This window comes from Bos javanicus, chromosome 15 (genome assembly GCF_032452875.1).
Source record: "Bos javanicus breed banteng chromosome 15, ARS-OSU_banteng_1.0, whole genome shotgun sequence".
Taxonomy (NCBI): Eukaryota; Metazoa; Chordata; class Mammalia; order Artiodactyla; family Bovidae; genus Bos; species Bos javanicus.
This window is the reverse complement of record NC_083882.1, coordinates 20,313,974-20,326,325: the sequence shown is the minus strand read 5'-3', so window position 1 is coordinate 20,326,325 and position 12,352 is coordinate 20,313,974. Positions and strand designations below refer to the sequence as shown.

The 12,352-nt window shown below is 34.0% G+C and overlaps 1 protein-coding gene across 2 annotated transcripts in view; it reads left to right on the top strand.

Annotated features, from left to right (window-relative positions):
• The window catches only part of RDX (radixin), a 106,792-nt gene that overhangs the window by 79,079 nt on the left and 15,361 nt on the right, over nucleotides 1-12,352 (top strand). For both annotated transcript variants that reach the window (XM_061440237.1, XM_061440238.1), the window contains 2 exons: nucleotides 561-803; nucleotides 2,288-2,448. In XM_061440237.1, the coding sequence (XP_061296221.1) occupies nucleotides 561-803; nucleotides 2,288-2,448 (404 nt within the window). The remainder of the gene's footprint in view (nucleotides 1-560; nucleotides 804-2,287; nucleotides 2,449-12,352) is intronic.

Sequence of the window (12,352 nt, the reverse complement as noted above, 5' to 3'; positions counted from 1 at the left end):
AGTTTCTGGCTGTGATGCCTCATAAGAGAAATTTTCATACAATTTATGATCCAAACTGGAACACTTTTTGAGAATGTAAGGGAGTGTTGTTAATAATTACACCAGGACTTTTCCAGGCAACCCAGCATGATATAATTACTCAGACAATTGGTGATGTTCGATATTTCCTGTTGTATTATATCAGAAGACACTTAATATCTGATTGGCCCAGTTATTTTAATTGATCATGGGATTAGAGTAATAACAGTCTTATTCTTCCCATGTCTGATTATATTTTATCATTGCTAAAATGTAATCTATCACGTGTGAATTTCTTTGTCATTATACCTATATCCATTTTCTCATCAACCATTTGTACAACACTTTTAGCAGCAATTGATAATCCTTGCTAGAATTAACAGTTTTATTAGGATTTACACAGTGGTGTCTTTAATTCTGAAAATAAGCTTCTATCACTGGGGCTTGTTTTTATTATCCTGACATATAGAAAGGATGACTTGAATCTTTTAATCACTGGTTCTCAAAGTAAGTTGCTTATAAGCTTATTTTTTTATGTTTAGGCTTTTGCAGCCCAGGAAGACTTGGAAAAGACCAAAGAAGAGTTAAAGACTGTGATGTCTGCCCCACCTCCGCCTCCACCACCACCAGTCATTCCTCCGACAGAAAATGAACACGATGAGCATGATGAGAATAATGCTGAGGCTAGCGCTGAATTATCAAATGATGGGGTAATGAACCATAGAAGTGAGGAGGAACGTGTGACAGAAACACAGAAAAATGAACGTGTTAAGAAGCAACTTCAGGTATTTAAATTTGCAGTTTGTATGCACATTTAAATATAGTTTGCATTTCCCCCTTTTGTTAAGACAAACTTAACTAAAAAGGAATACTTGATTTTTGGACGCGTTTAGCTCTAGCTGGCCTTGTGGTTGATTTGTAAGTGCTTGGCCTACAGGCACATTATTTTTTCTATTGTATGTTCTTGTTACCAGATGTTTGTTAGCTTTGTGTAGAGACCTTAATGCGGTTCAGTTCAGTTGCTCAGTCGTGTCCGACTCTTTGCGATCCCATGAACTGCAGCATGCCAGGCTTCCCTGTCCATCACCAACTCCCGGAATTCACGTCCATCGAGTCAGTGATGCCATCCAGCCATCTCACCCTCTGTCGTCCCCTTCTCCTCCTGACCCCAATCCCTCCCAGCATCAGGGTCTTTTCCAATGAGTCAACTCTTCGCATGAGGTGGCCAAAGTACTGCAGTTTCAGCTTTAGCATCATTCCCTCCAAAGAAATCCCAGGGCTGATCTCCTTCAGAATGGACTGGTTGGATCTCCTTGCAGTCCAAGGGACTCTGAAGAGTCTTCTCCAACACCGCAGTTCAAAAGCATCAATTCTTCGGTGCTCAGTTTTCTTCACAGTCCAACTCTCACATCCATACATGACCACTGGAAAAACCATAGTCTATTGAAAAGCAGAGACATTACTTTGCCAACAAAGGTCCGTCTAGTCAAGGCTGTGGTTTTTCCAGTGGTCATTTATGGATGTGAGAGACCTTAATTAGTAAGTTATTATTTAATTATAGCTTTTAACTGTAGTTAATTATAGTTAAAAAGTAGAACCTAATGTTAATACTGTGTTTAAGAAACAAATTTTGTTTTTAAACAGTATACATATAAAGCGATGATAATTTAATAGACTACCTGTAAGACATTACAGAATCTAAATTTTTTGTTCAGATTTTGTATTGGCAAAAGATCAGCTTATTAAATGTACATAATTAGGTCAAAATAGTAAATTTTAGTAGTATTATACCCATTGGAGAACTTACTAAAATAAGTTCTGTAATTTTTAAATTGTGAAATCTTTAAGTATTAATAAGGAAAATGAGGTGATAGTGGTAATATTATCCTTTTGGAGAAAGTTTCTCTCATGGTATAGATTTTAGATCTTATGGTAACACAAACCATAATGGCTACATTGAACCTTTTTAAGTCATTTCAAGTATTAGATGAGAAGGTTAAGGAAATTTAGAATAACACACAAATCATCATAGTTGCAGAGTACAGAAATGAAAGGCCATGGGTATTCCTTTCTAACCACTATCCCCCACCATTACTAAAAGTAAAACAACTTAAACAATTTAAAGAAAAAGATTTCACTGTGGAAATTTTAATATAGTACAAAGTCAAAGATGTGTTATATATGTATTTTTGTCTTTAAACCTTTTCCATAGATTTTTTTTTTAAATCTAAGAAAATAATAATAGTCATACTCTTTATTTTTTAAACAGGCATTAAGTTCAGAATTAGCCCAAGCCAGAGATGAAACCAAGAAAACACAAAATGATGTTCTTCATGCTGAGAATGTTAAAGCAGGCCGTGATAAGTACAAGACTCTGCGACAGATTCGGCAAGGCAATACAAAGCAACGTATTGATGAGTTTGAAGCAATGTGAGAGCTGTTATTTTGCATACATGTTCTTCATAAGCTGAACCACCAACAGAGAAAAGCAGGCCTTTGCGGATGTGATGGAACGCATCCCACCTTGCCAAAGCAGTTACACCAGTTTGACTGTGGTGGCTAAAAGACATTTAAGGGGAGCTTTTCAACATTAAGGCAGTGTGATACCATGCTTGATTTTCTTTTTCTTTTGGGCCAGGGAATGAAGAACAGTGCTCCATCACCTCCTTTTTCATACTTTTCATTTTCCGTTTTTTTTTTTTCTGTTGAAGATTAACACTAATTATCATGTCTGACAAATGTGTGTGTATGATTTAAGCACTTTGTACATTTTACAGGATGATGGTGACTTAATGAGTGTTTAGGTAGAGCACTCTTTCCTTCTCTTTTCACATTTTAGCTCCATGTATTTCCACATTCTCTCTCATTCTCGTTTTCTCAGTGTGTACTTTCCATACCTTAATATGCCCTCTAACCATAGCACTACATGTTTTAATCATTGGCAGTGATTAAAATAAGCATAGGTGAAAAGTCTTTGATTATTGTGTAGAAGATGGCTATGAATCATGAAAAGGATTAGAAAGTTTAATAGTATAGTGTACAGCTTGTAGTTAATTTTTTAAAACTCAATTTAAAACATTATTGGATTTTTTAAAATTACAGTCCTCTGACAGCTGGATTGATTGGTGTTTCATCTCCTGTCATCCTTTGGTTTTCTTTGCCCACTGATTTCATAAAGGTATAGACAGCAGGTAGTAAGTCCCTAGGAAAGTTTATTGATGAAACACTACTGCAAATAACAGTTGTCTCTGACATATTTCATAGATTGATTAGAAAAACAGATATTTAATAAAAGAAATTATACATTTGTTGGTAATTGATTGTCATTAAAAAAAACCCTGGACCTTTCTGGAAGGGCAGCATATGAAAACATCAGTCCCAAGAAGGGGACAGTAATACTACCTCACTACTATACCTGCAGTGACTGGTCGTTCAAACACAGTGAAATGTGTAAGCTATGTTTTATAATACGTAGAGATACTTCCCATCATAAAGGGGTATTTTTGAGATTTCTTTTTCCTTCAGAATATCTTAAGAGTGCTAAATTTTAACTGCCTTTTTGTTGAACTGAACTGTGGAACTCTGATTTGTATTAAAATTGTAAGCTCTCACTGGTATACTATCTTCTGGAAGGGTGTTGTACATCTGAGGAAGTGTGTATGTGTGTGTGAATGTGTGAGAGAGAGGTTGCCCTTGTAGCATATGACGAATGTCTGTACCTTCATTCTTGATGTAATTATTACATAATCATTTTAGCATATTTGGTTTCTAAATCATTGTGCTTATTTTTTCAATCTCTAAAGATACTTAAATTTGGTTAGTTAATTGTATTTTAGAAATTATAATTTTAGGTGATATTAATTTCATTAATGTTTTACAAAGAAATCTTTCCAGTTTAAAAGATGTTGAATATTCACATGTTCTAACATTTTCTTTACTGTAAAACATCTAGATTTGGAGATACGGAAAGCCTTGTTTTCTCTGTGTGGTTCAGCTACTTTCCATCTGGTATTATGCGTTCAAATTTACAATTATCCATTAAAATTGCCATTTTGTTAGACATTTTTCACGCACAATAGATTTAAGTTGTGTCTGAAAGTATCTCTTGTGCTTTTTTGATTTTGCTGACTTTAAAAGGATTAATCTGGGCAGACATTATGAAAAGGAAAGGTTGCATTTAATATATTTTTTGGATTTAGTAGGACAAAAGGTAACTGGTTAACCTTGAAGTGACTGTTGTACAGTGGTTGTGCACATCCTTCAAAACACGGTGGAAGAGGATGTTTCTCCTTGTAGCACATGAGAGCAATAGATGGTGAGCCCTGCTATTCATGGTTAAAGCATGTGTTCACTTCAAAGCATTAAACAATTGCCATAATAGGTGATAATTTGGATTTCTATTGGATTTTTATTAATTTGCTTCATTTTGAATTGTGTGCACTACCATTCCTACTTCAGTTTGATTACAGTGTTGAAAAACTACCAGTTATATTTGCTGTTTATAATCTATTTGTAGATTAGGATTAAAATGGATTTAATCCATTTTTAAAGCTGTGTGAATTTTTCTAAACAGGAACAGCTATTTGCAATATGGGTTTTCATTAAACCAATTATAACTTTTATTATTAGCAGTTGAGAAGCACATGTTCATATAGCAATGTAAAAATATATTAATGAGTATTTGGTAAATTCCAACAGGCTTTTCCCATTAGCATAATTTTGTGTTGTACAATTAAGTTACATCTATAATTTTGGATAACATTCATTGATTAACAATAAAGTGACAAAAGCTCATGCCTTCACGGGTCACTGTTGTTATTTAACATGGATTCCTTATATATATTTCCTGAAAATTATAATCTCTAATAGATCTGTAAATTATTATATTTTTAAAATGAGAAGTGATTAGGAAAAAGTGTAAAATCCTCATACATTTACTCTTTCCCCAAAATTATATATCATTTTTGGTATGGAAGTAATAGTGATTGTTAATTTTCTGGAGAAATTAAATTATTAAAGATCAGCCCTCTTCCTAATAGAATATCATATAAGATTTCTAGTCATTGCTCTTATTGTATAGTGAATATTTAATTTTCCGTAGGAAGAAAGAGTTTCATTGTCATTGATTACTCTCACTGTTAAAATGTTAATTTTCTCTAAAGAGCTATATACTAAGTGCTTCTTATTATCATGAAGATTATTCCTAAAGAAACAAGTGATAAATCTATTCTAAGAAAAATAAAAGCCAGGTGTCTTCTCAGTTGATAATAATATTTGTCACTTTATTATTTCTACTCTCAAAAACAGGTAGTGATCTCTTTATTCTGATCCTGTTAGAAAAGAAAAGAGGCGCGTAGGCTCTTGTAACGTTCCCGGCGCCGCATTTGAATTCGAGGAGAGGCAGAGCCGTGCCAAACCTCTGCCTATAAAAAAAAAAAAGAAAAGAAAAGAAGCGGGAATTTTATTACAATATTTTGCTTTTTATCTGAGTAGAGTTTTTCTCTTAGAACTAGAATTAACACTTACGAAGTTACCTTAGACTGATTAGAACTCACTCCTGGTTATCATCAGAAAAGAGTTCCAATGTTATGATTAAAAATACCATTACTTTCTGTCTCAGCTCTTAACTACCTGTTGGTTGGTGATATTTTTAGAATTGAAGATAAAAAGATTTTTTAGGTCCCAAAGCATCCCATTTTATGTATGCATGCATAATGAAAGTAATTAGTCTTTTTGAAATCTAAAACTTTAAAGTATAGGGATTATTGCCTTTAGCATTAATTTACTGGACTGATTAGTAAACCAGAGCTTAGATATCTGTCTATAATAAGGGGAAACATTAAATATGGAACTACCCTGGTAGTTCTCTCTTGTTTGTTTGTTCTAAATAAACAGAACTTTAGTTTTTCTTATTCTGTATTTCATTCTTTTTTTTTTTTTAACTAGAAGATAGTCTATTAAATAGTCCTGTGTGGTTTATCATGTAGAATGACAAATATTCTACTACATTTTAAAAGCACTGTGGATTCAGCAGATAGCATAACTTCATAAACCGTCAAGGCAATATGACTCCTCACGTAGTACACTGTTCGCAAGGAAAAATTGGCCTACCATATATTAAAGCCTGTCACCTTCTCATCCCTGGCTTTCCCAGTTAATTTTAACTCCCCTTTTTTCCCAGTGGACCTATTTCTTAATGTCTCCATCTTAGTGATTTTAAGAGCTACCATTTTCCCTCTGGAAAGATGATGACTTCTTGCTTTGCTGCCTCAATATTTCAACCTCCCTTAAACTGTGATAACAAAAGTTTTCTGATTTGAGGTTACATATGCTGCTTTAGAGGATTCCCTGATAGCTCAGTTGGTAAAGAATCCGCCTGCAATTCAGGAGACCCCAGTTCGATCCCTGGGTTGGGAAGATTTGCTGGAGAAGGGATAGGCTACCCACTCCAGTATTCTTGGGCTTGCCTTGTGGCTCAGCTGATAAAGAATCCACTGGCAATGTGGGAGACCTGGGTTCAATACCTGGATCGGGAAGATACCCTGGAGAAGGGAATAGCTGACCACTCCAGTACTCTGATCTGGAGAATTCCATGGACTGTATAGTGCATGGGGTTGCCAAGAGTCAGACATGACTGAGTGCTGCCTTAGGAGTTGAAATATTCTTTATCATTTCTTACAGAATTTTAGGGTTAAAAATTATGACTGAGATAATTACCCCATGGCATGTCTTTAAATTCAAGCTTATGTTCGGCTATGGAGTTCCCTAGCTACTAAACAGTTCCAGGTTCTTAACTGCCCTTCGTCTAGCCATGAACTGAGGCAACTTAGCACACATACACATTTAGCCAATACACTTTTATTCAGTGTGTTGTATATTCTAGGATATAGAAGTATGATTAGAATGACTGTGACCCATTGTTTTGGACTATCTTAAAGTGTGAAACCTCAAATATTTATCTTAGCTCTTGGATCATTTGCAATAATCTGTTACAGTACTAAATTTAAGATGGCAACACCATTTTATTGATTCATGGTATTTGTATGCCCAGATTCCTCCGTGCTTATAGTCTAGTCAGTTGCTTCCATCCTTGTAATTTATTACTGGTTTAATTGTTCAGTTTTATTTGATGAACATTTTTAAAATTTAGGTTTACTTTGATTATTATGCATGTCATTGAGTTTGCTTCTAAAAGTAGTTGACTGGTGGTGTTTAACTAAGTCTATATAGCCATATGTCCATTTTCTTAGTGGTAACATGGGATCAGAATTTCTGAGATTTGTGTAATAATCCTTGGGGAAATTCCTTTTGATAAAATATGGATTTATTATATCAAAGCCTTCTAGCACTGTATTGTAATGTATGCCATTATATCTTGTTTGCGACTTAAAACGATGTTTTATCTTATAGGCCTAGATATGCAGGAATGTCTTAGACTCATAGGGCAACACTACCTCCTTCCTCTCTTTCCTTTTGTTTATACTCTAAAATCTATGTAATTCAGATGTAGCATTTTAGTTTTATATGCCATCATTCCATTTATGTAATTATTTTGCTTTTAAATTTTAGCTAATTTGGATAAAAAGATACACTGTGTGATGAAGGAGACTACCACAACATAAAGAAGAGCAATAGAGGAAAATAAGCAACCGGTAGAGAATAAGAATATACAGTACAGTTTCTTAAGTATGGTTGTTATCTGATAAATGACTTAATTTTCATTTTATAGGTCAAATTTTAAACACTGATCAATATTTAAAGATACTCTTTAAAAAGTTTTTCTAACTTTATAAAAAGACTCATTTTATACCCAATTGACAACCAGTCAGTATAGTAATCTGTGTTCAATACTGAGAAGGTTAGTAGAGTTAGATTTCAGCTGAATCTTCATTACTTTATTGTATTAAAATATAAGATTTACCATTTTAACCATTTTCAACTGTTTGGTGACGTTAAGGGTATTCACATTGTTTTGTAACCACACATCACCACTGTTCCATCTCCAGAGCTTTTCATCAGCCCTAACAGACTCTCTCTACCCATTAAATACTAACTTCCCATTCCTCCCTTTCCCCAGTGTCTGGTGATCATTATCCTGATTTCTGTGTATTTGAATTTGACAATACTAGGTACCTCATATAAGTGGACTGACTCCTATATTTATCCTTTTGTATCTAAATTATTTCACTTAGCATATTTTTAAGGTTCATCTGTATTGTAGGACATATCAAAGTTGTATTCTTTTTCAAGGCTAAGTAATATTCATTGTACACATATACCAGATTTCCCTTATCCATTCATTAGTTAATGGACATTTGGATTATTTCTGCATTTTGACTGTTGTGAACAATGCTGCTATGTACATTAGTGTACAAATCTCTGTTTGAGTTCCTGCTTTCAGTTCTTGAGTATATACCCAGGAATGTAATTGCTGAATCATGTGGTAATTCTGTGTTTAATATTTTAAGAAACTTGCCAATACTGTCTTTCTCAGCAACTACACTATTTTATATTCCCACTGGCAATGCATAAGAGTTCCAGTTTCTCCACATCCTCAACCAACAATTGTTATTTTGTTTTATTTTATTTGGCCACTCTGCTTTCGGAATCTTAGTCTCCCAACCAGGAATTGAACCCACGCCACAGCAGTGAAAGTGAAAGTGAAAGTTCTAACCACTAGACAGCCAGGGAAATCCCTTTCATGTTGCTTTTGCTAATAGCAATCCAAGTGGATGGAGTGGTATCTTGTCTTGATTTTGACTTTAATTTCCTTATGATGCGGTATCTTGTTTGCTGAAATGTATATTCATATTTTTACCATTTTAAACTTGTTGAAGTAGAAGTTCTTTATACGTTGTGGATGTTAGCCTATTACCAGATATACGAGTGCAAATATTTTCCCATTCTGTGAGTTGCCTTTTTATTCTATCAATAGTGTTCTTTGATGCACAAGCATTTTTAATTTTGATGAAATGTAATTTGTTTTTGTTTTGTCGCCTGTGTTTTAGTCTTTGTTTTTTTTTTTAAGAGGAAAAAAATGCGTTTTAATGAAGGAACTATTAATGAGACAAAAGAGAGATTATGTAGAGTGGTCAAAGTCTAGAGAGATGAAAAATAGACTGTTTTAACTGGAATAGAAAATGTAATTTCCTGTGTTCTGACTGCAGGATGGTAAAGATATGGAAGGTTGAGTCAGGAATTAAAGGGGGCTTTAATCCTTCGCTGAGGTGGTTTAGTTTGATTTGAAGACATCTGGTCCCTTTGGGAGTGCACTTACAGAAGGGAATAATAACTGAACTTTGCTCCCAAGGAAAATTCATGCTGCTTTGTACAGTGGACTAGAAAGAGCTATAGTGTAATTAGCCTGCAGAAAGGCTGTGGTCATGGAAATGGTATTACTGCCTTCTGAGTGTTTAAAGCAAACATTTAGATGTAATTTGCTCTCATGTTTGCTATATGTGGTAATGTTTTTCCTTCCGCTTGTTTTCCAAATAACATCTTTTGAAGACAGTTAAGACATCCATTTTATCTGTGAGCTTTTAAGAGTGGGTTCTTTAGTGGGACAAAAAAAGAGCTGGAAACTAAGAACATCCAAGAACAAATAGACTAGATTCTGAGTTCTCATTACAGGCAGGTCGTCGTACTCTGTTACGCTCTAGTTTTATAAGCGATTTCATAGTTCTGAATCAGAATGTCTCTTTTGGAGCATTTCACTGGGATCAGATACAGATGTTTAGATTCCAGACTTACTGTTTCATTGGCATGTGTTGACCAAATGTTAACATCCATGTAGTTTTGAATTATTAAGAATTGTTTATAGTTGAAAAACTAAGTTTTAAGGGGTCCAGGAAAAAGTTCTTTCAGATAATTATGAAGGGAGTATATATATCGAAACACAACTCAATGAAGATTATCTCAATGCTATGCTATGCTATGCTATGCTATGCTATGCTATGCTAAGTCACTTCCGTCGTGTCCGACTCTGTGTGACCCCATAGACGGCAGCCCACCAGGCTCCCCCGTCCCTAGGATTCTCCAGGCAAGAACACTGGAGTGGGTTGCCATTTCCTTCTCCAATGCATGAAAGTGAAAAGTGAAAGTGAAGTCGCTCAGTCGTGTCCGACTCACAGTGACCCCATGGACTGCAGCCAACCAGGCTCCTCCGTCCATGGGATTTTCCAGGCAAGAGTACTGGATTGGGGTGCCATTGCCTTCTCCAGATTATCTCAATATACATACCTAATTCTTCACTGGCTGTGACAACTTTGAACAAATTAATTTGGAAATTTCTGAAGGTTTTTTAAAGTTGAGAATCTGATTATGCTCATCAACTTAGCTTTCTTTTTTTTTTTTTGATTCATGTGCTTATGCCCAAATGATATGTTTGTTTTCTTCCCCTTATTTTTGCTTATTTCCCCCAGACAATTTTAATATACTTCTCAATTTTTCGGCCGTAGAATTCTGAATATAAGTGTATGCTCTTTTGGTAATCTGAGTTACAGATGGATGGTTTTCCCCCCCACTAACTTTAAAATATGTTGATTTATCATTGGTATATAGATTAAATGTAGATGTTTGAAGCTTTTTAATTTGTGTTTTAAGAGTACTTCTTATCAAGACAAAATATATGTAAAACGAAATCATAATCTGATGAATATGTTTGCTTTCTTTTAAATTATTTCATTAGTAATTTGCAAATGTACTACATGATCACACATTTTAGTTTCTTAGGACTTTCACTTTAATTTTCTAAAAAATTTAAAAACTAAAAATGTTGAAAAATATTTCTGTTGATTGGGGGCAAAATCAAATCGCTTTTATTTAGCACTTTATTTGTATTCTTAAAATACATTGTGAATACCTTCATTCTGTAAAAACTAGAGTACCAAACAGTAGAAAACCTGAATTAGAACCCAGAACCTAACCGTGTATATCATTTACAGTTTAATGTGCTGGGCCACATTACATTTCAGTATACTTGATGTTTTAAGAATATAATGAATTGAGGTGGGGGGGGCATAGGCTGTATCCAAAGGCTTTTTATCAAAATGTATAGAAGATACATCCATTGGAAAAGCAAGTTCATTTTTAGAGCAGATTGTTGGCCTTAACATTTTGGGAATATTCTCAAGCATTAGGAAGACTGGAAGCCAGTATGTCTTCTCTAAATTACTGATGTGATGATGTACAGAAGTAGGAAAATGTTCCCCACTCCCTGTTTTTGAGCTATTATGTGTTCTTAGGCATTTGAAATTTTAAGAGGTTTTCAGTGTAATGGTATTATGAAAGCAAAGATGAATGGGAAACCAGGAGGCATGGATTTTCTTCCATTAAGTAATAAGATTAATACATACATGCGTATGCATTCATAGAGGCAGTCATTCTTCCAGTGATATGCAGAGCAGTTGCTATTTATGCAAAGCCCCGGTAGAGTTATGAGACAGATTTGACCCTGTGAATGTGTCAAGGAAACTAGTTAGGCACTTGAGACATGAACTCACATTAACGTATTGAAAGTAAAGTAGTAAAAAAAATCAGAAGGAAAGTTGAGATAAAATGTTCAGGAGTTAAAATGAGAGGTTATTATGATCTGTATACAAAGAAACATGATATTGACTTGATTAATGAGACTGGAAAAATTTTCTTTCATTTGTAAAATTCAAGCTCCTGGGGAGCATCAGAGTTATAAATTAATCACTGAGTAGGCATCCTAATATTGATTCTCTGCCACTAAATAATTGCATTTTCTTTAATATCAGTGTATCTGGTTTTCTTATAATAGAGTTTACTGAATAATAATGGTTTATGTTAGAATAGCCAGTATTGAAATATAATTTAATATTCAGCTTTCTTATAGCGCTTTTGCTAATTAATTATTTAACCTTCCACTAAGTTCACCATTATTTTATTTTATTTTTTTTACTATAAATTACTTTTTTACTTTAAGTAAATATCAGGATATCCATTACCCCAAACAGTACAGGTAGAATTTCCTTCTCAAACACTGGTTAATTGTTTGTGTTGATTTTTGTAAATATCCATATATAGCAACAGTTTGTATCACAGCTAAGCTTCAGAAAACTGGAGTATTGAAGGATTTTTTCTCTTTTGGTTACTTTTTTTGGAGATTATTTTAATCATTAAAATAATTATTATTGCCAGATTCCCTCTCTTTTTTATTAAAAGAATTTTGAGCTGTGCGTAAAGAAAATTTTAAAAACTAGGAAAGTAGCTATTTAGTTATAGCTATTAAAGACATACATTTTTCTTTTTTTAAGACATACATTTTTCATTGTCTTTATTATCACGTGTTGAAGTTTCCTTTGTAAAAGTA